Source organism: Ctenopharyngodon idella, chromosome 3 (genome assembly GCF_019924925.1).
Source record: "Ctenopharyngodon idella isolate HZGC_01 chromosome 3, HZGC01, whole genome shotgun sequence".
In the NCBI taxonomy this organism is placed as follows: Eukaryota; Metazoa; Chordata; class Actinopteri; order Cypriniformes; family Xenocyprididae; genus Ctenopharyngodon; species Ctenopharyngodon idella.
In genome coordinates, this window is record NC_067222.1 from 15,212,588 (window position 1) to 15,239,182 (window position 26,595).

General features: G+C 36.2%; 2 protein-coding genes across 19 annotated transcripts in view; one reads left to right on the forward strand and one right to left on the reverse strand.

The window, feature by feature from the left end:
* The window catches only part of LOC127508063 (uncharacterized), a 292,618-nt gene that overhangs the window by 254,778 nt on the left and 11,245 nt on the right, over positions 1-26,595 (forward strand). The gene's annotated exons all lie outside the window — the stretch shown is intronic.
* The window catches only part of LOC127508050 (uncharacterized), a 383,187-nt gene that overhangs the window by 233,846 nt on the left and 122,746 nt on the right, over positions 1-26,595 (reverse strand). For 2 of the 17 annotated variants that reach the window (XM_051885610.1, XM_051885609.1), the window contains exons 2-6: positions 17,343-17,663; positions 16,631-16,972; positions 16,044-16,172; positions 3,020-3,349; positions 1,072-1,380 (exon numbers count right to left, since the gene is read on the reverse strand). The exons of the other annotated variants lie outside the window; for them this stretch is intronic. In XM_051885610.1, the coding sequence (XP_051741570.1) occupies positions 1,072-1,380; positions 3,020-3,349; positions 16,044-16,172; positions 16,631-16,972; positions 17,343-17,663 (1,431 nt within the window). The remainder of the gene's footprint in view (positions 1-1,071; positions 1,381-3,019; positions 3,350-16,043; positions 16,173-16,630; positions 16,973-17,342; positions 17,664-26,595) is intronic. 17 annotated transcript variants of the gene reach the window in all.

Genomic DNA, 26,595 nt, shown 5'->3' on the forward strand with positions numbered 1-26,595 from the left:
CTAATGTTTCACAGATTTAGGAGCTAGTTTTAGTGCTAAAATGCTTTGTGAAATACTCTTAGAGCAGAAATTTAGGAGTCCTAAATTTAGGACTGACACGGCCATTATTTTTCGAGTTTCTCCTAAATCAGCAAGTTAGGAGCTACTTTTAGCCTTAAGATGTTTTGTGAATATGACCCCTGAACTGTAGTTGATTCTCTGAGAAGTTAAAGTAAATTGTTGACACGAGTGATCTAATTACCGTTAGAAATTGAATGAACAAATGTGTTTAAAGAGAATCATTAACAGCATGTTTTGCTAGCTTTCTACATAAAGTGGACAGCCATTTTCAGCTCTCTCCAGAGATGTGGGTTCAAGTCTTGGCTCTGGTGGATCACTGAAGGACTTGGACAGGTTTTCATGTGTCTATACGGTGAACTGCTCATTAGTTTAGGAGACTGTATACAACAATTTTAGTCCATGTGAGGAAAACTGAGGCAGTCCACAGAAAGCAGATACTAATGTGTTTGTCCTAAAAGTTTAAGAGCTTTATTTGCTGAAGGTGAGTGGAGGAGAGCGGTCTGCTTAACTCACCTTCAACTCAGAATCAGCACAATTTTGAGCATGATATCGATACAGAAAATATACCAGAACTTTTAAATGGATGGAAAGGGTTTTAATACTTCTAAAAAATATATATAGTTCATGTCATTCCAAACCTGTATGATTTTTTTTCGTTTGTGAAACAAAAGAAAATATTTTGAAAAATGTTTGGTCCAAACAACATTGGACACCATTATACGGAAGAAAATAAAAAAAACTTTAGTGGTCCATAGAAATTCATACCCAATGTATACAAAAGGGACATTATCACTATATAAACCTGAGGAGCTGCACTGCCGTCCACTCTCATGTGAACAGAGAGTGTTTTTTTTTTTTTTTGCAGCTTTGAAGTTTTGTTTCCCCACTTTTAATGGATGGACAGAAATCTTGTGATGAATAAAAGTCTTGTGGGTTTGGAACGATATTACGGAGAGTGATTGAATGATGAATAAACTTTACAATTACAATGAAAGTAAATATTTCACTCACCAGAAACAGTAACATTGAATATCTTGAATGAGGATTTGCCATTTCTGATGATCTTTAGTTTGTATTCTCCAGTGTGGTCAGTTTCGATTCTCTTGATGGTGAGATCTCCAGTCTGACGATTCAGATCCACACTGGGTTTAAATCTAACATCACTGTACTCAGACTCTTCTTCACACTTCTCTTCTGTGTTTTTAGCTACAGGACGCTTGTCATCTCCAAACATCCAGAATATCTTATCTCCTGTCTGTATTTCAGGATTGACACGTAGAGTCACATCCGCCCCCTTCATCACTGACACTGACTTCTGATCTGTCAAAGAAACAGAGAAAAATACAAACAGAAATCAGAACCAGAAAACCAACAGCAGCAGAAATAAACAGAAGAAACACTGAAACACTTTTTTTTTGACTGACAGAGGAGCATCTTGGCGGCAGGGATTACTAGTGGACTGCTGTTTTTCAATTTTTTTATGCAATATTCCAATTTTTCGCATAAGTTAATTCACAACTTTGGATAGAAACTTTCAGATTGTATGAGTGTGTGCACTTAGAGTCTGTGACGGCCCGAGGGGTGGCCGCACAAGAGTGGTAATGTGAACATATCGACACACACACACACACACACACACGCGCAAGCACTCATGCACACACGTTTACATGGAAGACATGTTTATACATTTAAGGTTAATCTTTGTTTATCTTCCTTATTTGTTATTCACATTCATTTTGGTTTCAGTATAATTGCTTTTAATAACTACACAAAGCAAACAATATTCATTCATTCTCTATTTGGTTTGCATATAATTACATTTATAACATATTTTTATATACATTGTTACTGATTTGGAGTGCACACAAATTAGTTACACTGTATCTGTTATTTATATTTGTTTCCATCTTTTGAGTTTAAGTTTACCGTTGACGTGTGGCGGTCTTTCGACATGGCCTGCTGCGGCCGCATCTTGGTGTCACGAAAATTGGAGTCCGGCCGGAACAGGGCATTTAAGCGCTATTGGTTCCGCCCGGATTTTCCATTCGCTGAGGTTGCCCGGGGGAGAAGGAAACGTTGTTGTCTTTTATTAATTGATTTATGTAGTTGTACATTTGCTGTATTTGATTGCATTTTGTTTTTCTTTATTTTGATTTGATATATTTCTTTGTATGATTCTATTTTGATTCATTTGATGTTATATGTTAAATGTAAAGTTTCATTTGTTTCCCTCTTAATTTGTAATGGGCCCATCCTTTCCCTTATAAGTTGTTGCTTTGTTCATTAGATCAAGTCAGCTTTAGTTTGTTGCTTTCATTGTCTGAATAGTTTTACTTTTTTTTTTTTTTTTTTTTTTTTTTTTGTGTGTTGTAAAAGATTATGAGTTTGTAAAGTTGATTTTCTTTTCTTGGGTTAAAAAACAAAACAAAAAACAAAAACATTTTTCTAGTAAATAGCTGGTGTTCCTTGTCCTTGGCTTCTCGGTCCCTCACAGAGTCAATCCGCATTAGAACGTCACCCTCAGGCAGAATTATGCAACGACACAACACTGCAAAAGAGTGTCTGCATGTGTTCAGCAATTACAATGTAAAAGCTTTATCTAGCGCTGAAACCCAGATTCTGCAGCTATATTTATGGTCAGGAGCCAATACTGCTAGCTACTGTACATATCCAAAACAAACCAAGTTTCAAAAATCATTAACTGCTGTTTAGCATTGCTAAATGAAGAGTGTGACTAAACACACTTCACATTGCTCCTCATAGTTGCATTAAAAACAACAATTATACAAATAATGTATAAAATATGCTGACCAAATGTCTACCAAATACCTGACTCTGTACAAGTGTACCTACAAACTGATGCCGTTTTAAAGGACATGACATACAACATATCACTAAATTACCACAGAAAAATCTGAATGCATGTGGAAGAATGTAATCATTACATTGAGTGACTCACCACTGACATAAACGTTGAATCTTTTGTTCAAGTTCTGTACAAGTCTGCTGCACAAGTTCTGTACACGTCTGCCGCCTCTGATCCTCAGTTCATAAACTCCTGTGTCATCAGGTCTGGTGTTTGTGATGATCAGAGATCCAGTATTCTTATCCATCTTCAGTCTCTCTTTGAATCTCCCATCAGGAATAGTGATCTCTCCAGTCCCTCTTTGGATTTCAGCTATGAGAGTCATCTTCTTTTCATCTCCAAACAGCCACTGTATCTGATCATCTTTGTTTATTTCAATGCCAGGGGTTAGAGTGACACAGTCTCCCTCTTTGACTGTCTTCACTTCATGTCACAGCAGCACACAGAAACAGAGAAAAGAGCAGATTGTAAGAGAGTGAACTGAAGGACTGAGAGGATACTGTGTGACTCTTCATGTGCTTCTAATAATCACTTCATCATTTGATGACTTCTAACTAAAGATCTGCAACAATGCAATAATGTTGCATGTTAACATACATTAATTTGTTATAGGGTTAGTTCACCCAAACTGAAAATTGTCACTTAATTACCCTCATGTCATTCCACACCCGTAACTTTTGTTCACCTTCAGAACACAAATGCTTTCGGTCCCTCATTGACAGTCCACTTAACTACCGTTGTCAAGGTCCAGAACACTAGTGAAGACATCATTAAAATAATCCATGTGACACCAGTGGTTTATCCTCAATTTACATATATTGGAGATTAATATTTCATAAATAAAGTCATAAATTATGTTTTTTGTGCAAACAAAGCACTCATGCTACTTCATAAAATTGAGGTCAAACCACTGCAGTCATGTGGATTACTTTAATGATGTCTTTACTAGTGTTCTGGATCTTAAAAATGGTAGTTGTGTAAACTGTGAATGGAGGGACAGAAAACACAGATTTCATCAAAAATATCTTAATTTGTGTTCTGAAGATGAACGAAGGTCTTACGGGTGTGGAACGACAAAAGGGTGAGTAATTAATGACAGAAATTTCATTTTTGGCTGAACTAACCCTTTAATAATTCACCACTGAATTAGCACTGGAAAAAAAAAATCTGGTTTTAGTCAAAGGAACAAACTTGTTTGTAAACTGTTCATTCAATATTTTGCTATATTAAAGATAAACATCTGTTTTAAGTACACACTCATTGTTACATTCTGTCATTATTTACTAGTCCTCACGTTCTTCAAATGAATGACTAGAATCTGAAGAGTTTTCCTGCAGCTCTTTACAATGTAAGGACAGTTTATCATTGGCCTTCACAAAGCTCAGAAATTATATTTAAACACACAAGAAATGCAGTTCATCTGCTACAAGTCTTCTGAACCCATATGATGGCTTTGTGTGCAACTTAAGGGATTGTTTTCTCAAAATCTTTTCATAAATCTTATTTTTCATAGTCAAAAACGCATCAAGTTCATCTATGAAACATTCAACAACTAATTCCCTCTGTCATTGACGACAGGTAATCTGGTGGTCTGTTTGTGCTCAAATACCTTTTGTGTTGCTTTTTGAAAGCTTTAGTGAAGGGGAAAACAATCAGTGAATAATTACTCATATTTCTCTCTGTTCACACACAAACCATCACATGCCTTAAGACTTCTAATATGCGCATAAACAAGTCACATGACACTTTTAGACAGATGACACTTACCACTTGTTTGAGAAACATGAGCTCTAAAAACTATTGTGTAAAGTGCTCCTGTTTTCAATGACAAAGCTGGACTAATGATGAATTTATATTTTAGAATGAGCTATCTTAGTCTTTATAGGGATAAATAACACTAACTGACTAGAGATGATGTGGTAATAGACATGCAAACTCTCTTGATATTTTCTTGTTTTTCAGTTTAGAGTTTCTGCATTAAAGGATTAGTTCACTTTCAAATAACATTTTCCTGATAATTTACTCACCCACATGTCATCCAAGATGTCCATGTCTTTCTTTCTTCAGTCGAAAAGAAATGAAGGTTTTTGAAAAAAATACAACTGGAACTGGCGCTGCGTTCATTACATAAGTTGAATAGGGAAGGCGTAGGACATACAGTGTAAACTTTTTGAAGTATACGGAAGGCGGAATGGCGGAACCACTTGCAAGGCGATCATTTGTGTTTATAAAGCATATACAGTTGTATTTATTTTTAGAAAATGAGTGATGGTTTCTCTAGATAAGACTCTTATTCCTCGTCTGGTATCGTTTAAAGCCCTTTGAAGCTGCACTGAAACTGACATTTTGAAATTCAACCGTTTGGAGGCCAGTGAAGTCCACTATAAGGAGAATAATCCTGGAATGTTTTCATCAAAAACCTTAATTTCTTTTCGACTGAAGAAAGACGGACATGAACATCTTGGATGACATGGGGGTGAGTAAATTATCAGGAAATTTTATTTGAAAGTGAACTAATCCTTTAATAGTCTATGATGTCTAAATGAATGGAGAGCTCAGGCAGAACCAATAAAACTCAAAATGACAGAAAAAGGACAGCAGGATGATTTTAGGGCTGTTTCTGCTAAATTGCTCAACCTTCGATAGCAAAAGAACAAAACTACATGAAATACATAATCAAAAGATCTTCAGCATTTTAAACAGACAGAGATTCAGTAGCATTAATGTAATTCAGCTCAACTCCGATCAATCACACAAATCACTGATTACTGCACTAAATCAACCACAAGTAGAACTGCTAAAAAGGTAGAAATATTGATTGTGAAAAATCGTATTATACATTTAATCTGTACTGAACTACAATAAAGCTCAGTGTTTTTCCTCTTGCTGTATCAGCCGTAATACTTACTCATTTGCTTTAGTAGTTCAGAGACTTTGTCACGATAGTAAAAAAACACCAGCAGCTGCGGCAGCTGAAAATACCAGCAGAACAACAACTGGAATTCGTGCACGGTGACTCTCACGTTATCCTGAGACCCCGGCCTGGATTTGCGCCCAAGGTTCCTACCACTCCCTTTCGAGATCAGGTAGTGAACCTGCAAGCGCTGCCTTCGGAGCAGGCAGACCCAGCCCTAGCTTTGCTCTGTCCCATCTGCGCTCTGCACCTGTACGTGGACAGAACGCGAAGCTTCAGGACCTCAGATCAGCTCTTTGTCTGTTACGGAGGCCAGCAGAAGGGAAAGCCTGTCTCCAAGCAGAGGATGGCCCACTGGATAGTGGACGCCATCGCCCTGGCGTATGAATCCCAGGGCGTGCCTTGCCCGCTCGGGTTGAGAGCCCACTCCACCAGAGGAGTGGCCTCTTCCTGGGCGCTGGCGCACGGCGCCTCGCTGACATATATCTGTAGACCTGCGGGCTGGGCGACACCTAACACGTTCGCTAGATTCTATAGCCTTCGTGCAGAACCGGTATCTTCCCGTGTACTCGCTTCCACCAGCCGGTAGACACGAAGAGCCCGTTCTAGTGTCAGCTTGCAATGCCACTCCCGCCCCCTGGGCCGGATACGTGCATCCTTTTACTCCAGTTGAGTTCCCCGCTTGGCGAACCCTGTCGAGTTCCTCTTATCTAGAGAAACCGTCGTTCATTTTCTATTTTTTTTTTTTTTTTTTTAAATATATATGTTTTAACAGTAAACGCTCATCTTGAACTAGCTCTCTTCTTCTTCTCTATTATAATTCTTGCAGTGTAGACACTGCTAAGTGTATTACTTTGACCTGTGGAGGGCAGTAACATTGCAGTTGTCTCAGCAGATGCTGTTGATGACAAGAAAATGTGTGAGAAAATAGTTTCTCCCTGGTTGTTGTTTTAGTAGGATTAAGCCACGTAAAGCGTTAATGTCCCAGCAACGCGGCCGTAACGCGTTGCTTTCAATGAGAATTGAGAAATATTTCATGTCAAACCTCCACTGAGGCAAAGGGCATGGGAATTTTGTCTTCATGAAAATCACATATTGGGGTATAATTTTGTCATCATAACAAATGTTCGAATATTTTCAATTTGAACAGCATAGCATAGTGACTCCTAATCCCAAACAATTTCTCAATATAAAACAATATAAAACACCTAACAGAGCCAGAGGAAAAAGTCACAGTAATTTAGATGTCGTTTCGGCCTTTATTCATATAAAACAGAGTAAAAAGCAAAATGACGGGACTGAGACCACAAGCGGGAACTCGATAATGTGTTGGAGCACTAAACAAGAGGCTATAAGGTTTAGAAATTTAATGTTTAGGTTAAAATATAAATGTAAAAATAATAATAATAGTAATTTAACGAATGAAAATTAATTAATGTCATTTAGGCAGCCTCTTGAAGCGAGTCAGCCAGAGGAAAAGGCACTAGAGGGCGCTTTAGCGTCTGTGTGTATATGGCGCAAAACACTGGAAATTAAATGTAGCATTTTTACATATTAAAAAACAAGTTGTATATCATTTATATTATTTTCACAAAATAATAATCTTGCATAAAGAAAATTAGCTTGTATCTGCTAATTCTATTCATCAGTGTTAAAATAAAAAACAAAGAAACCGCATTTTCCATATTTCATTTCTGGTTTAAAAAAGGAAAATGAATGGACACAAAAGTACACGGACCAATAAGTTTCTTACATTTGTTTTGTAAAAGCACCCAATACAGCACTGATGTGCGAACGTGTCTTAAAGATATAGCCTAATGAAAAAACAAGTCTTCAACTTTTTACAGAAACCATCCAGCTCATAAAGCTTCAAATATACCGTACATACACAATAAAAATAGTAACATTTATTTACATGTTTTCACTGAACAGTTGTTGCATGTTGTTTAATAAAACTAGTTGCATTTGCATTATCCAGTATGTTTTATTTGTTATTAAATAAACTTTAATAAACGTTCAAGTGTTCGATTCACCCGTGCTGCTCATAGTATCAGCACAGCATCAGTTGTTCTATCATCACGCATACTCATCGGTTCTCCGTATTGAACGTGTCCAAAAGAAACAGTTTTCAGTTCTGTACTGGTGATTGGAGAACAGTTCTAACCGTGGTAGCAGTATGAGTAAGTTGAGCTGAGCTGAGAACTGCTGCAACCTGAATATAGTTGACAAAACTAAAAAAGTCAAAGCATGTATCCAGTAGTATGTTTAATACGTTTCTACTGTTTTGATTAACACATTATAAACATTTTAAACAACACGGCAAAAGTTTACGTCAAGATTTATTTCAACTTAGAAATGAAATAAGCTGTTCCTGAAAATGTAATGCATTATTGATAAAACAAATATTTGGTTTGACAGTTTTACAATCCATTCATTGTGTTTACTATGGCAAGCCATTTTGACTTTTATTCATTCTCAGCATATGAATTCTTGATATCAACAATTCAATTCTTTATATCAGGAATTACATTTTAGATATCTGAAATTATACTGATATCAGAAATACTTTTTCAGATATCAAAAATGAACAATTTTACTAGTAGCAATTCAATTGTTGATAAAGAACTGACATTTCAACTAGTGACAATTTAATTCTTGATATCAAAAATTCACATTTTTACTAGTAACAATGTAATTAATGATATCAAAAATTATGATTTTTACTAGTAAGAATTTTTAACTAGTAAGAAATCAAGTCTTGATATTAACAAATGAATTTGAATGGCTGTCTATGGTGACATTTCACTAGTGAAAATACAGTTACAGATATCAAGAATTCTAGTTTTTACTAGAGGAAATGTAATTCCTGATATAAAGCACTGAATTGTTTATATCAAGAATTCATATCCTGAGAATGAATAAAAGTCAAAACGGCTTGCCATAGTGTGACATGTTTTAATTTGTTACACTTTTTGATGTTTTAAAAAAAAAAAAAAAAACGTAAGTATTCTAAAGCTATTATATAATATTATATTATATAATGCCTATATTATATTACTATAGCCTGATATAAGCTGACTTCAAACATTGTTTTACAATCTCAATACAGCTTTCATATTCTCATTCCACAGTTTGATAGCAGTACAACATAGGTCTACTATAGGCCTACAATACGTTATCAAGTTTCAGGGCCTTTTCTGGTAATTGACTCCATCAGTATGTAATGTTTTAACTTTACATGCATATGTAAACACTAGCTGCTTAACTTTTGACATGTTTTAATCGGCGTGCGCGTTTAACATTCGAGTCGCGTGAGCGATCGGATTGGAGTCACCATGGAAACGGGGCGGCAACTTAAACAACTGACAAGTGACAAGCAGGAGCACGGTTTGTCACTGTTATTTTCACTGCTTTCAGGTAAGTTTAGACCCTAAAATTACACAAATAATTCATACAACTGTTCCTGACACTTTCACACATGTAATTGACAAGCTTCTGTTGAATATTTTCTTTATAGAAAAGGTTTGTTGTCTTTGGAAAAAGATCGTTAGCATCTCAACCGTTAGGCTAACTATAAGATGTAGGCTAACAATTGACTTGAGCTCTTATTTATGAAAGTTTGGGCTTTTAATCACATATTATGTGTAGATTAGAGGTTTTGATAGTTTTGTAAATGATTTGCTGCCAATTTGTCAATGGATGATTAGAAATATAACTTAAAAGTATGCGGTTATATGGAGCGTGAAAATGGGGTGAAACTAACCTTATTTCAAATATTTATATAACGTTATTTTATATTTCATGGTAAATAAATATTGATTAAAATTGCACTGTGATTTCAGGAGCGTCAGATGTATGTATAATTTATATTTATTACGTCCAAACATAATTAAGTGACATTGTATGAGGATTACTAAATAAGTAAAGCTACAAATGTAAATTCTGGCATCTTACACACACACACACACACACACACACACATATATATATATATTATATATATTATTATATATATATATTTATGTTCTGTATATTACTCTCTCTTTTCTGCATTTAACACAAATTCGGAATTTGTGCACACCTATTCTACTTGGCGCTGCGTTCGTTCTGTAAGTAGAATAGGGAAGGCGTAGGACATACAGAGTAAGCTTTTTGAAGAATACAGAACACGGAAACACTCGCAAGGCAATCATTTGTGTTTATAAAGCATATACAGTTGTATTTTTAAAAAAAAATGACCAATCGTTTTGCTAGATAAGACCCTTATTCCTCATCTGATATCGTTTAAAGCCCTTTGAAGCTGCACTGAAACTGTAATTTTGACCTTCAACCGTTTGGAGAACATTGAAGTCCACTATAAGGAGAAAAATCCTGGAATGTTTTCATCAAAAACCTTCATTTCTTTTCAACCAAAGAAAGAAAGACATGAACATCTTGGATGACATGGGGGTGAGTAAATTATCAATTATCAATTTTAATTCTGAAGTGAACTAATCCTTTAATTTACACTTTCAGTGCCCGAGGTACTAAAACATGTTTAAAACAGTACAGCGGGTCTACTAATATTAGTATTGGGTCTTAATATTGTAGAACGGCATGAGGGTGAGTAATAATAATGACATAATTTTCATTTTTGGGTTTACTATCTCATTAAGACAGTTCCTAGCTGCCACCTACTCGCACAACAGTGTAGCCTGCAATGAAAGCGCTGAAAAAAAAAAAAAAAAAAATCGAGAAATCCAAACATACATTTTCTCAAAAACAGGTATTTATTGAACAATAATAGCCATTATAAACTTCTTATATATTATATAATATATACTATTTAAGTTCCGATGCCTATATATCTGTAATTTGTGTTGAAAAAAATCCTTAAAATATAAGCATTAGTTTTAGTGCAAACAAGTAATAAGATTAAAATAATTATTATAATAATCGCAATCAAATAATTTGTATCTAGTTAAAATGAAATACTTTACAATTTACAAATGAAATGTTGTTTTTTTCTTCTGTTATAACATCTGTGCTCTGAAATTTCTTGGAATTTGTTAATGATCCCATATTGAAATTCGCCAGTCATTGCATAATTTTCATGTGTTTTATTTATTTACATATTTATATTTTTTTCATATCATGTTACTTTTTTGTGAATAAATATGAGTGACAAAATTTGTGTGTAGTATAAATTATTAGGCCTACATATATAATAACGTAGGCTTATACAATGGACAACAACCAGAGGTCTGTGCTACAGGTAAGGTGGTGAAATGTAAAAAACGTGCTGCTGAATATTCAGATTTACAGAAATGTTGTAAACTGACATAATAGCTTATGACGAATTATAAAGAAATATAAAATACACCACTTAATGTATTTATCTTACTATATGTTGTTTTATATATTTGTTTTATATGGTTTTATTCATTTTATTTGGAAAGAACACTGTAAAGAAAACATTTTGATGGCAGCATGTGAAGTACCAGTTTGGACGTGGTAAGTACGTTTTTAAAATGTTGCAAGGAGACATTCAGACGTGATAAAAACGTTATAAAGACGTTTCTGCAATGTTGTGAAAAAATGTATTTATAACGTGAAAAAAACCCGACATCTGTCGTATTAAATACGTCCGATTAAAACGTTATCACGACCTTTTCACAACGTGAAAAAAACGTTTTTATAGCGTTATTGTGTTTGCTGGGGAGGGACTGTCAGGCATGTCCGAAAGTGAGTAACTTTGGACAATTGTGGATCAGTGCTGACTTGAGACGTGAACTGTTTGGAGCGTTTTAGTCCGAATTGGTTAACTGGTTTGACCGGTGTGCACATTAGTGCACACGCTTTTGGTGTGAGCACGAAACCTGCGAGAATGACTTAAATTATGAGCATTACAAGGCGAGTGTGTGTCTGTGTCACTTCGCCGTCGGAGAGAAGAGAGCGAGAACGCGCAGCTGACGTTATTGCCTGTGCCGCTGGTAAAGGCGGGCATACACTGTGCGATTTCAGCAAGGTTACCAACTCACACTCAATGGCGCAGTGGACGGGCACACACTGCGGGGGGTCCCCTCCGCGATAACCCGGGTTGCGTCAACAGCCGATGATCATGTATCGATGATAGCCAGAGAAAAAGCATCAAATCTTGTCAATATTAAGAGGATTTGGCATTTCCAATTAATGTAGGCCTGTTACATTCTTCTAGTCTATTATTATTACTACTATTAGGTTAGGCTTATTTTATTATTAAATTAATATTATAATAAATTTGCCCTGCAATAATTTCATAGTGCATCACCGCATAACTGACGTGCTGTGAGGATAATAAAAGATTAGGCTATTACCTATCTTTGAAAATGTTTTAAACACTTTTTTAGGTCTATTATACAATGAATTATAGGCCTATAATTAAAATTATTAAGAGTGTATAATATTTCCTGACACTGCAGTCATCCATGAAAATTAAGCGCAGCTTTACTTCAAGCAACGAGCCAACTTTAAAAAAAAAACAAAAAAAAAAAACAAGATGTTTAATACGAAATACTATTATTCTCATTTGTTTTACTATATGTAGGCTACGGCCACAAGAGAAATAATGGAATAAATGAAGACAGTTATATTATCAGCATATTATGTTGAAATTCATCTCTGGCCTCTCGCGCTTGACCCTCGTCTTATTCACCATGGTAAACTGAACGATTATAATGAATGTAACGTTAATGCATGTAGTATGAATATATCCACACAAAGCAAATGACCCTCAATACATCTAAAATAAAAACATAGCAGATTTTATAGAGCTATTCAAAAATTGATTTGAATAATTATGTAATATTTTTTCTTTTCATAATTATTAATAACCACCATTTTACAGAAATAGTGTTTACAGAATAACGTTAAAGAGTTAAAATATTGGTAAATCTAACTTTGCGCTCATAATTTTGATTAGAATACATCATATCCGGTCGGCCGGTCGCATACGGTATAGCCGCAGAAGTTCAAAACTTTCAGCGCATCTGAAGCTCAAATCGCAGAGCTCGACAATAAGGACTGCCCGATGGCCCGGGGCCAGTGTGAACGACGCTCGGGACAGTAGACGGAACGGCCACTTGCCCGATCGGGCCAGTCATGTAGGGTGTGCGATATATATCGTCTAGGATATCATAATTATTGATTTAACGATCTGAAATTATCGAGCATGTCCCTCACTTTACAAAAACCAAACAAAAACACACACATTGCGTGCACGCATGCACTACGTGATGTAGTCTAGTAGGTTAGACTAGTGCGCGTGCATATTTAGAGTGCACGCTTTCACTGCGTGATTTAAAATGCATTTATAATGCATCAGAATTCAAGATAAGGGACAAAAATGACCCTGTATATCTTTCATATTTATATAATTTAATGTAGTTAACCAATATTAAACAAAGAGCGCCGGTTTTGTCCAAATATCAGCATTATTACAAATGTGATACTGGTTTTATACAGCGTACAGTTTAATGAACAAGAACCTAATATCAAGTGACTTACATTTTAGACACCAAATCACCTGTTTCACTGTATTTTGCCTACGAAAATAGTTCCAAAGTCCACAGAATTGTTTTGTGTCTCTGAGCAACACTCCTGAATTAATCAGCCGCTTGAATGAATGAATCGGTTGAATCTCAATGACATTCGCTGCCACCTACTGGCGGGTTTAATTTCGCATTTAAAGGATTAGTCCACTTTTAAAATCCCCCTGTAGTCAATTATTTTATCCCTTAAAACTCATCTTTGATCACCAAAATGACATATTTAAAAAAAATTCAAGTGAAAAAAAATTTCTTCATGCCTTACAATAGCTTGAATGTAACTCTACACCCTTGCCTCATTTAATATACACGGATCAATGAATATGCAAATTAGCCCCGCCTCCACTCACTCACACCAGCTCGGAGAGTCTACTGTTGCTATAGTGACAAGCAATTTGTTGTTTGTGTTGTGGATATTTAAGAAAAAAGCTTGCTTTGCTTCGTATATTCAGTTTCATTTCTGACGCTTAAATTGTGTTTTAAATTATGAATTGGTAAAACGCCTTTGCAAAACGTTTGGACTGCTCTCTCACTGAATCACCTGAAGCGATTTCTCAGTAAAACAGACAGTATCGAGAGAACAAGCAGCCATTTTCCTCTGTGAACATGCGCTAAATGGATGTTTGACAATTCCGTTGCTTTTTGGAGTTTTCAGATTAAAAAAAAAAAAAACATTCAGATAAAATCCCGCAGGCGCCGTGTCTTCTTCGTACATGAAATAAATGCACACCCTTGAATGAGCGCGAACTTCCATCATATTTACTTGAACTCATCAGGTAGGCTTATATCTATGGTTTGATCCATTCCAGAGGCGGCAACATCAGAATTTATAATGGACTGAATAGCTCTCTCAGAACTTGACATGTGATTCCACACTGACTGAATATGAATCGCGGTCATGCACACGCTCAGAGCAATATTGTTTTAGCTATGTTTTATAGTATTAAAATATTTAGGGTTAGGACAAAAACATGAACTTTATAGGCTTTAGCCTACTTCAAGTCAGCTGTCACTTTACTTTGGCGCGAGCCCCTATGCGCTCGCACACTTGGCACAGCCCTTGCGACGGTTCTGTCATTAATTAAAATAAATTAATATAGTGTGACGTCACAAACACCACCGATTTCAAACCGCGGGTTTTTGGTTTACTGCTGTTTCAAACATAAAATACTCACCAATGGTGCTGAATTATGAATTTGCACATGGTTTGTCTTAAAGCATATTAAAAACACCACACAGATATAAACAACATTAAAACTTGATTTTCACCACAGGAGGTCTTTAAATAAAAATTTCTTGATAATATACTCACCCCCATGTCATCCAAGATGTTCATGTCTTTCTTTCGTCAGTCGAAAAGAAATTAAGGTTTTTGATGAAAACATTTCAGGATTATTCTCCTTATAGTGGATTCTTTCTTTTCGACTGAAGAAAGAAAGACATGAACATCTTGGATGACATGGGGGTGAGTAAAATATCAGGGAAATTTTATTTGAAAGTGAATCCTTTAAAGTGTCTTTTCATTTTTTAAGTAATTTCAAATAACAGTATTTAACGTTTTATATTTTCAGCATTTCAAAACATTATTTATGCATCTGTAACTGCTCGACTGATTAACTTTAATAAAATTTAATCTATAGTTATATAGTTAGCTATACATAGATTTCTGTAGGCTACCTGAAAATCTCCTGTTTAAACCTACATGAAAAACTTGAAAAGCACTGTTTATTTCATTTATAGGTTTGTTCTGTTGTATTTATTTTTGATATTAGGCTACTCATAATTTGATTATTTGTTCTATTTTATTACTTACTGTTTATTTGTCTAACAATATTTAAAACTTAAGTGAGTTAATCTAGTAGCTTTTGGTGTCATAACCCTATTTATTAAGGTTACATGCATCAAAAACAATCTATAGGCTTATTTTATAGGCCTATTTTCTTTTCTTTTACTTTATTAATTTTTTTTGTGGGGTCAGTGAAAATTTTTGCGGGGTATTTTTTCAAAAATGGCCGATCGTTTTGCTAGATAAGACTCTTATTCCTCGTCTGGTATCGTTTAAAGCCCTTTGAAGCTGCACTGAAACTGTAATTTTGACCTTCAACCGTTTGGAGGCCAGTGAAGTCCACTATAAGGAGAATAATCCTGGAATGTTTTCATCAGAAACCTTCATTTCTTTTCGACTGAAGAAAGAAAGACATGAACATCTTGGATGACATGGGGGTGAGTAAATTATCAGGAAAATTTTATTTGAAAGTGAACTAATCCTTTAATAGTCTATGATGTCTAAATGAATGAAGAGCTCAGGCAGAACCAATAAAACTTAAAATGACAGAAAAAGGACAGCAGGATGATTTTAGGGCTGTTTCTGCTAAACTGCTCAACCTTCGATAGCAAAAGAACAAAACTACATGAACTACATACTCAAAAGATCTTAAATTCAGCATTTTAAACAGACAGAGATTCAGTAATTAGTATTAATGTAATTCAGCTCAACTCCGAACAATCACACAAATCACTGATTACTGCAAAAAGGTAGAAATATTGATTGTGAAAAATCGTATTATACATTTAATCTGTACTGAACTACAATAAAGCTCAGTGTTTTTCCTCTTGCTGTATCAGCCGTAATACTTACTCGTTTGCTTTTGTAGTTCAGAGTCTTTGTGACGATAGTAAAAAACACCAGCAGCTGCGACAGCTGAAAATACCAGCAGAACACCACCAACAACAATCCCTGCTACAACACCTGCAGACAGACCTGGATCTGGAACAGATAAAGAGAGACTGACATTAGTGTGAATGAGTCTGATCTATAACAAACACTATAAACATCAACACTATATAACCTGAGTGAAGATCTGATACTGTAATGATAAAGACAGACATTAGTGTGAATGAGTCTGATCTATAACAAAAACTATAAACATCAGCACTATATAACCTGAGTGAAGATCTGATACTGTAATGATAAAGAGTCATTAGTGTGAATGAGTGTGATCTATAACAAACACTATAAACATCAGCTCTATATAACCTGAGTGAAGATCTGATACTGTAATAAAGAGTCATTAGTGTGAATGAGTCTGATCTATAACAAACACTATAAACATCAACACTATATAACCTGAGTGACTGTACTGTAATAAGAGTTCTGGGTGAGAAGTTATGAATTATTTTACAGCTGATAAACGATCATTACATCAATAGTCTTGAGTTACTCACCGCTGACAGTCACAGTGAATCTCTTGTGTAAAGTCTGTTTGCTGCTGCTGATCTTCACTTTATAAACTCCAGAGTCTGTGATTCTGGTGTTTGTGATGGTCAGAGATCCGGTCTGATGATCCAGCTTCAGTCTGTCTCTGAATTTCTCTTCAGTATCATATAATGGTGGACTCTTGGCCTCTAGATCATGTTTAGCTATGAGTTTTTCATCATCTCCAAACCTCCACACTATCAGCTCTTTTCCATGTGTTTCAGTATCAGTCTGAAGAGTGACAGGATTTCCCTCCGTCTCTGATACACTCTTCGTTTCACCTTTAAAAGTATCAATAACAGCTGGAGACTCTGCATGAGACAGATTCAGATATTAAACATTAAAAAAGTAAAGTTACTGGTGGCACTAGAATATTAACTTTAACAGTCAATTAGTTTATCTCATGATTACTACAAAAAGCATGTAGGAACCATATATTAATTAGTTTATGCTGTCTATCTATCTATCTATATAATTTAAGTGCTGCTGTATATAATTTTCCTTAAACATATATATTTGTGTTGATTGAGTCTGCTCTCTCTATAGGCAAAAGCTATTCTGTAAGATTGTTTTTGTAAGATTTTCAGGCTGCAGTTTAAATATCAGCTTAATTCATTTTAATTAATAAAACAACAATAAACGTCAAAACATCTAATTATTTAAAAATAAAAGTGTCCTCACCATAGACAGTAACAATGAAATTCAAATATGAGGTCCCAGATTTGTGGTTGATCTCTAGTTTATAAACTCCAGAGTGTTTGGTTCTCATGTTTGTGATTGTCAGAGATCCAGTCTGATCCAGCTTCAGTCTGTCTTCGAACACCTCAGGGACAATGGGATATGAAATGTCATTTTCCTCAATTTGAGCAATGACTGAACGTGAATCTCTAAACCTCCACAGTAACTGATTAATTCCTGGTATTTTAGTAAGATCAGGGTTTAGAGTGACTGATTCTCCCTCCATCACTGTCTTCACTTCATCTGTTCCAGCACCAAACACTCCTGCAGAACAAACACAAACAGATTCTCAGAGATTCAACTCATATAACACTGCTGCTGAGTTCAACAGAAATCAGTCTTGACCTCATAAACACATTTTGACTGTTACGTCCCAGGACGTATATCGTTTATTGTTGTCAATTTTGTGAATGTGTGTATGTGACTGTGTCTCCCTGATACCCAACAGTATGCTGGGAAGTTTAGTTTTTCCCTGTTTTCCTTTCTCCCTGGCTGTGTCCAAAATCACCCCCTATACCCTTAAACAGGGCACTATTTGATGGGACAGCCATTTTTAGTGGTGTCCGAAACCGTAGTGGATGTTACTGAGTGCACTCATTCAATCCCACAATGCATCGCAATAAAGAGTGTACAACCGACTCAACGGCTAGAGAATAGGCTTGTTCGAGATGCATCGGCGCTGCGCAGACTGATCAGCGTATGACATCAAAGTACCGCAAGAGCGATTCAAAAGCATAAGGAGTCGTATGCTCTCCAATCGCTCTTGCGGTACTTTGATGTCACACGCTGATCAGTCTGCGCAGCACCGATGCATCTCGAACAAGCCCCCATACCCCATTCACTATTCCCTACATTAGTCCACTTATATAGTCCACTTAAAGGAGTGAATGAGTGAATTCGGACAGAGTGCGCCGGGTGTGATGCTGTTTGTCTTTGTGCTTTGCTTGTTGGTTGAAGGTGCTCTAAGTGATGTCACGCGTTTTTAGGCCAAAACATTTTTTGTCACATACAGCAAACATCTCCTCACTATCCGCTATCTGCCTGTCCCCTGGGCACACTGTAAAAAAACGCGGTCTCTGTAGTCGCCACAAGATCCAAAAACGGCAACAAAAACAAACTGGTGCAGCCTGGGCCACAAAACATAATAAACAGTGCTCCAGCCAATAATCGACAAGAATGATTTGGGGGTGGAGTTTTGGGGTTAGTGCGCGTGCACATGAAGGGAGGTGTGTAGAAGAGAGAAGCGTAAAGAGGGAAGTTCGAATTATGTGATCTTGATATGGCCGACACACGACCAAAGAGACGACGTTCTAATGAACACCTGGAAAAGAAAAGGGAAAAGGAGAAGAAACGCGGAAAGTCCCGAATTTACATACGAAAAGCCTTTGAAAGGTGGCGAGAACTCCGGCGGCAGAAGGGCTTCCAATCCAACATTCAGGTGGCTCTTTTTTTACTGGACAGGTGAGTTAAACCATTTTTTTGTTATTCTAAATAGACGTTCATGTTCGCCTAACCAACACAAGGATATAAACACAAATGTGGATTGTTTTCACCCACTGTTTGTTATGAATTCGTTTATAGCCTATTGACAACTTTGACTAAATTTGTTTACGACGGAGCCGTTGTTTATGCTTACTGTGAAACGCGAAGCTAACGTTATCTTGCTATTATTATTGCGTTTCACGGAGGGGAGGGGGAGGAGGAGGAGGAGGAGGAGGAGGGAGGGTCTAGCTAGCCTCTGTTTTGTTTGTCAACACTTCGAACGTCAACAGGAAGTTACTCCACCCAGGATCGCTTAGAGCACCTTTAAATAAATAAAATAAAATAAAAATTCTGACAGTATGGTTGTGATTGCTTTATGTAACGCACCTGCATGAGTATTTCCTGCAAATTAGTATTAGCAATTACAAGAGTTGCTGCTTCACTATGTCGTGCTTTCATGAAATTATATCTGTTGTTCTTCGAATTATAGTACAAGTGGGAGAACAACAAAATGAAGATTTCTTAAAACAACGAATATAGTAGTCTTGAAAGTTTGTTAACATGGGGATGTGTAGCCTACAACACACATATAAACGTAAAATAAATAAAAATAAATAAATAAAAGCCTTGTGTTATCCATTGCTGCACACGAATGAGGTAAGCTTTGTGTTTTACATCATCTGCCGCGTGCACACGTTAAGACTGCAAACTCTGCGAAAAAAGCCAGTAAACTCGGGTTTGATTTGGGTATGCTATACATCACTCTGCGTAATTACTACAATAATGTTTAAATATCATATTTTCTGGCTAGTTTACTTTTTTATAATACACCATACTTTAACCTAAAATGAATAATTAAAAACAAGTTTAAATGGATAAATCTTCCTGACATAGCCTACTCGTTAAAACACAGTAGATATGCTTATTCTATGCATTTTGAGCACTTTTTGTGTGAAATCATATTTATTTTGTCCATCAAAGGTGTACTTTCACTTTAATTGAGCGTTAGCAGTGCAGCAAAAATAGACCTAGCGCCGAAACGATCGTGGCACTTCTGCACTGCTCCTGCAACGCGCTGCCGCATAGCCTCTGTGCGCGGTGTGAATGCTCTCATCTGTTAACATGGGCGGCGAAAAAAATATGCCCTGCTTACGCTCTGCTGACTCATGCGGTGTGAAACCATGGTGCATTGTGGGTATTCTCCAGCCGTTGAGCGTGTACCGGTTGTACACTCGTTACTGCGGTGCATTGTGGGATTGAATGAGCACTCGATAACATTCACTATGGTTTCATACACCACTACAAATGTTCCCTCAAATAGTGCCCTGTTTAAAGGGTATAGGGGGCAATGACGGCGCACACAGTTGAATCATCCATCCACTTCCCTACAGTGTATCATACAGGTATAAATTCGTTTTAACTTTCTTATTAAATTGTTTAATTAAGGTTTATACATGCTAGTTTTCATAACAGAGCTCAATATAATTTTTTTCATTACTAGTACTGGAGCTGCTAGTTTGCAAATTTTTAAGTGATTATTTGATTATTAAACAGCCAGCCCTCCCGGTGCACCGAGTGTCCGAATTCACTCACTCGATTTCATTCACTTCTTCAAGTGGACTATATTAGTGGACTAATGTAGGGAATAGTGAATGAGGGTATAGGGGGCGATTTTGGACACAGCCCCTGTTCCTCTTGCAGGAGCCTAATTGATGGCACCTGTTCCTCGTTAGAGTGGTGGAGAGGAACTTGCATTTACACAGAGGGAACTGGTTGTTCACCAGAGAGAGCATGGCCTGTCTGCCCTCCCAGAACTTTTGTTGTATCTGCTGTAGTGACAGTGTGTAATTGCCCCATTACCACTGCCTGCAGATGCAGTAGGGAGGTGGGTGCCTTTTGTTTTTACTAACCCCTGTTTTTGGTTAGTAAGGTAGTCAGGTAAGAGATTTGTTGTTTATTTGATAGGTTATTTAGACTCCCTTACTCCCAGGTAGCTTACTCCTCCTGTTTGTTATTTTGGCTTTAACCCCCTCCTTAAGCTAGAAGCGTCTTCTCATTATTTATCATTACTTATTTGAGTTCTCTCTATTGTTTTGCCTTATTCTTAATTGTTGTAAGAGACTTTACTTTGAATAAAATTACAGAACTGGTCTGTCATACATACACATTAAATGAATGGATAAAAATAACTCAGAGTACCAAAATATCACTCTGAATATCCACAGTTCTTAAGTGCACTGAATAATATGCTATGAACAAATATTAAACGCTGTGGGCCAGCACCGGGTATGGCACACATGTCCTGAAAACAGGTGAAACCAAATCATTTCGATCGCCCCCTGGTGGGTGGCTGAAGTATAGGTCATAAACCCCACCATCTCCATGTAAACAAATGGGACATGAGCCAAATGAAACAATCCAATTACACTTCAAATTTATTTATTTATTTATTTATTTTTTCAAAGATGATTGTCATTTTAGGTAGCTATTATCACGTTGATGTATGTTCAACTGTTTGTTTTTAAACAGTCTTGTTTTAGTTAGCCATCTGAGAATGCTTTGACGTGCTACGGTGCATGATGCCTAACGTCTGCCAATTCCCCAACTGCTTAAAAACATCTGATCTGGGTAAATTAAGCTGACTTTTAACATTTAAAAAAAATCCAAAGCTTGTAGTACATTAATATTTGTCAGACTGACTTACTACAATTTTGCCAGTATCTCGCTTACTGTATGTACAGTACACAAATATTTCCATGAAAAAGTTACTGCAATTCACCAATATGTGTTAAAAGAAAACTTTGAGGAATTGCAGCATTTTTTTCCTATTTCACCTGTACAAAATCATACTTCTAACTATAAACATACTACAACCTTTAGAACATGAAAACATGATTTACTGTAAATTTTTCAAAGAAATATTTGTATACTGTGTGTATGTATACTATGTGATAGAGTTGTCAAAAGTACCAGCTTCAGTACCACATCGGTACTGAAATTTTAAAAATGTGACCCTTTGAGCATTGTTGAGTGGATTCATAAACACCTCTGATTGGCCATTTTGTTCACGCGCTCATCGGATGTGTCTGTGATTGGCTTCAGTGATCGATGGTTCAAAAACTTTTTAAATAGACTTCAGTGATGCTTTTCACCAAGCCCTTACAACAAATACACACGGGAGTGTTTGAAAGCAGGCGTCTATCGCAGACCAGTCAAATGCTCCCGCTTTCAAATTCAAACGCTCATGTGCATTGATCCTTGTAGCCAATCACAGACATATCAGATGAGCGCGTCAACACAATGGCCAACATCAGAGGTTTTTACCGATTTTGACAACTCTTCTATGCGTCATTCCGTGTCAAATCAACCAGAGGTCCCTGGCTCAAATTTTTGATTTTGTTAATATTTTTTTTCTGTTGAAACAATATTAATAATATTTGAGCCGGGGACCTCTGGTTGATTTGACACAGAATGACCCCTATGTGATAGTCATTTAAGTATCAATTGGCCAGTGGCAGCAGTGTTAATTTCCCTTCCTGTCCATCATCTCACCTTTATCTGAACTAGTTGTGCTTAAGAATGCGCTGCTCTATCTAATTGTTTGTAATTAATTTATTCTTAAACAGCTTCGATTCAGCATGAATCAGTCTTCAGCGGAGTCAGTCTTGTATCTAGGTACGTAGGGGAGCGCGGGGCACAAACTGACACAGGGTTAGTTGTAACACACGTGGTTTAAATACTAGCATATGTACTAGTTGCCATATCAACAATATATAGAGAAAAAATTGCACCAAATTTTTTGTTTTTATTTAAAATTAGAAAGATCAGATATTATTTTAATCTCCAATCTGTTGTTTAGCAGTTTGGGTAGTTCTTTAATGCTTCACTAACTATCAGAAGACACTAACCAGGTTTAAAGTCCAGCTGCGCAGAGAGGGTTCGTTGTAAACACTGCATTACAATGTGCCCCGCTATTAGAACTATACTATACAGTTACGATATAACGGGCTTAATTAACTTTTGTGAATTTCTGTTGAGAAACTATGGCGGAAAAAAAGGTGAATAAAGACTGAGAGGAAGAACCTGAACATCCAGAAAATATTATTTCAAGAAATATTCAGCATTTGTACTGGCTCGTCTATTCATCTCGTTTTCTGTGAGAGCTGTGATGGAGGGAGAGGAGTGTTTTTGTTCAACTCTGTGTTTTTCTGAATGTCTGGATGTGTTTCTTCATCTGTTTGCCTGTATTGTTTTGACCAGTCCTGTGCAGCTGTGTTTTGCAGAGTGTTCATTGTCAAACTACAAAATTATTTAAATTTGAATTTCTAAAAAAATGCTGTTATTTTATATGAAAAAAATAATTATTGTCTTTTATTGACAAAATATTTTAGTTTGTCATGTATATTTTTTTAATTAAGTCAGATAAAGCTGTCATATATTTTTAGCTGTCATATGGTGGTTACAACGTGCCCCATCACTCGTTACAAATGTGCCCCACCTATGGGGCATGTTGTCACATTTCCCTTCCCTTCTTTCGGGGTAAATAAAGAAAAAAGTATACACTGTATTAATGAAACAAAGCCACATATTTGTACCAGACATGTGTGAAATTAATGTGGAACAAAAGAAATTCTCTGAACCCTAAGTAGATTGACACAAACTGAGAAAGCGTTAGTTTGTGCCCCGCTCTCCCCTACTACATCCTTTGGAACATGAAAAAACCCTTTTGGCAAATTACAGTAATTTTTTTCTTAAAAATATTTGTGCACTGTATATACGGTAATGGAGGTATTGGCAAAATTTCACCTGCACTATGTCAGTCTGGTCACTAGGAATGTACAGCCTTTGGAAAGAAAAAAAAAAAAAAAAAAAAAAAAAAAAAAAAAACTTTTGTTGAATTACTGTAACTTTTTCATGAAAATATTTGTGTACTGTATATACGGTAAGGGAGATATTGGCAAGGGGAGGTACTGTCTAAAGCAAGATACTGGCAAAATATAATAAATCAGTTTGCCCACACTAGGCATTTACTATTGCCCTGTAAACATTAATTTGAAAGAAATATTTGACTTAGTTTCGCAGTGAGGGGAATTTGCAGACCGGCCCCAAAGCAGCCTAGGAGAACATGCAGCGAAGCCAAGAATATACACTAACAAGAAGCGACACTCAATAGAACGTTCCATTGAAACACCGGCGCCCAGCAGCAGCCCTGCATTTCCGCCATTTTGGGGTGAAAGCGAGTCGGCAGTCCACTAGCTTCTATAGCAATATCAGCTGCTTTGTTAAAAAAAAAAAAAAAAAAGTACATTAAAGCTGAAATCCAACCTGAATGATGACAACACAGAATAAAATACTATCACTAGTGATCATCAAATCCTTTTAACAGTTTATTTTACACACTTTGTGTTTAAGTCTTCCACTTTTTTCACAAAATCTTTGCTCTCTAAAAACCCAGTCAGTTTGGGTTAAAATTCTTTAAAAGGCTTATAAACACTGAATTAATACCAACATATGAAATTAAATTAAGGACATGCATCAGAAAAACTGGGAATGTTGGACAATAAATATATGAATATAACAGCTTGATTTAGCAGTGTTATAATGTCCATTAAAGCAAAAGTGTCCAAAAGTGTAAATTATGTGATTAAAAGACACAGCAATGCATCATGTATTATAAGATCATTATGTTTGTACCGTGATCCATTAAAACATGCAATATATATATATATATATATATATATATTTCAATTCAGACCTAGATACAGTGTTGGGAGTAGTTAACTACATGTAGCGGCTCTACTAGTTTAACTACATTTTTCAGTAGCTTGTCAGTAGTTCAGCTACTTTTAAAACAGTGTAGTTTTTCTAGTAGTTAACTACTTTTTCCAGCAAGTATCGGTGTAGCGCGACTAAAAGCTACAAGCTACATTCCGTTTTGCGTTCTGACGAGCCTGCAATGCATTGAAGCAGCACAGCGTCTTCAGATCACAAACTAAAATCGAGCATTACTGCCATTGCTATCGTTATATCACGCATCTTGCGGCTTTACAGTTCATCGAGAAGAGATTGCCTGATGATTATGTAAAGGACATGAGTGGGTTCACACTGCACGAATCGATTAGTAAAGGTTAATATATAAACATGATTAAAACACTGTCTGTGGTGAATACAGGTGAATAGCCTTTTTAAATTAATTGTCCTGCTTTATTGCAGTCTATATCAAATATATGCAAATTATTTTATTACAGTGGTGACTCGCCATAGTCTAATCTGTCCCGCCAGTTTTATAATGAACATATAAGATCACTAAGGAGGTGTTTTTCGTCATTGCATTGGCAATTAAACAGAAACCAAAATCGCGATATAGCTTAGTGCGCTTATCACACCGCAAAGGCTGATCTAATAAAAACCGGTTGTGCGGGTTTCAGAATGAAATGCATTAACTTCACGCAATTAGCGCATGATTCACGTCTCAAAGCTTCATCACTGCATGTCCTGGATTTTTCTGTGTATCCAATTTAAGTTGCATATATTTTGCTCTTGCGTTGGTGCAGGTGCAGATCTGGTTCCAGAATCAAATCACTGAGGGTGCTTTTGAAATAACTGAGGGTGCTATAGTAAAGTGCAGATTTAAAGTGTAAGCAACAGCTCCACCATAACAAGAATAGCAATGTACAGTGAGACATTTAAGATACTTTTACAAATAATTGGAATAGAATTTCAAAAATATTGATACAAAAATTCAAATGTTTTGCCAAATCTGTTTTGCCAATATGATATTATTACAGTATCAACTGAGGGTGCTCTTTGCTTGCGTTTGAGGGTGCTTAGGTGCGTAGAACCGGGCCTGCATTGGTGTGACATTTGTAGCAATCTTGCAGTTTGACAGTCAGTGTGAGATATAGGCTACATTTGAGTATTGTATCTTTTGATATAGTTTACAAAATAAAACAGTACACTTTGAAATCATAATTGCAGTGCATTGCGTTGTTTTAAACCCCAAACATTTACTTAAGCATTCTTCATTAACAGTTATTCAGTTTTTTGTAATAAGCTATGTCATTTAAAAAAAATGTAGCTAGCTACTTTTTGATAGTAACTTGCTAACTACTTTTTTAGAAGGGTAGCTTGACTGTAGTTTAACTACTTTAATTTATGAGTAGCTTGTAAAACTACAGTTTCAGAGTAGCTTCCCCAACACTGCCTAGATATTATTACTATTACTCCACTAGGTCTGAAATATATTGTTCGCTGCAAACATAATGATTTTAAATTTATTAATTATTAATTAACTATTAATAAATGTATAAAGTTGCATAAAATGGAAATACTCAATGAAGTAGGCTAACTACGTTACCTCAGATGGTTGAATGGTTGGATTCCACAACTGGTAAAATAAAACATATATAAAACAATACAACATTTACTGTAGGAGCCATACAATTTACTGGTGACTTAATTTTAAAAAAAACTGTTCTATTGCGCTTCTGATTTGGCAGTGAAATTTGCCGATTTCGGGTGCATAAGATGTGAAGGATTCTATGGTCCAGTTAGTATTTTCACCCCATAATGGCGGCCGCGCTACCGGAGCGCCATCTAGTGGCTCTCAACCAAAAAGTATCAGAGTGTCGCCTCTTGGGTTCTATACTCTTTGACGAATATCAAACTCGTGCCCCTGTCCCTTTAAAAGTTAATGTGCCCTTTTCGGTCCTGT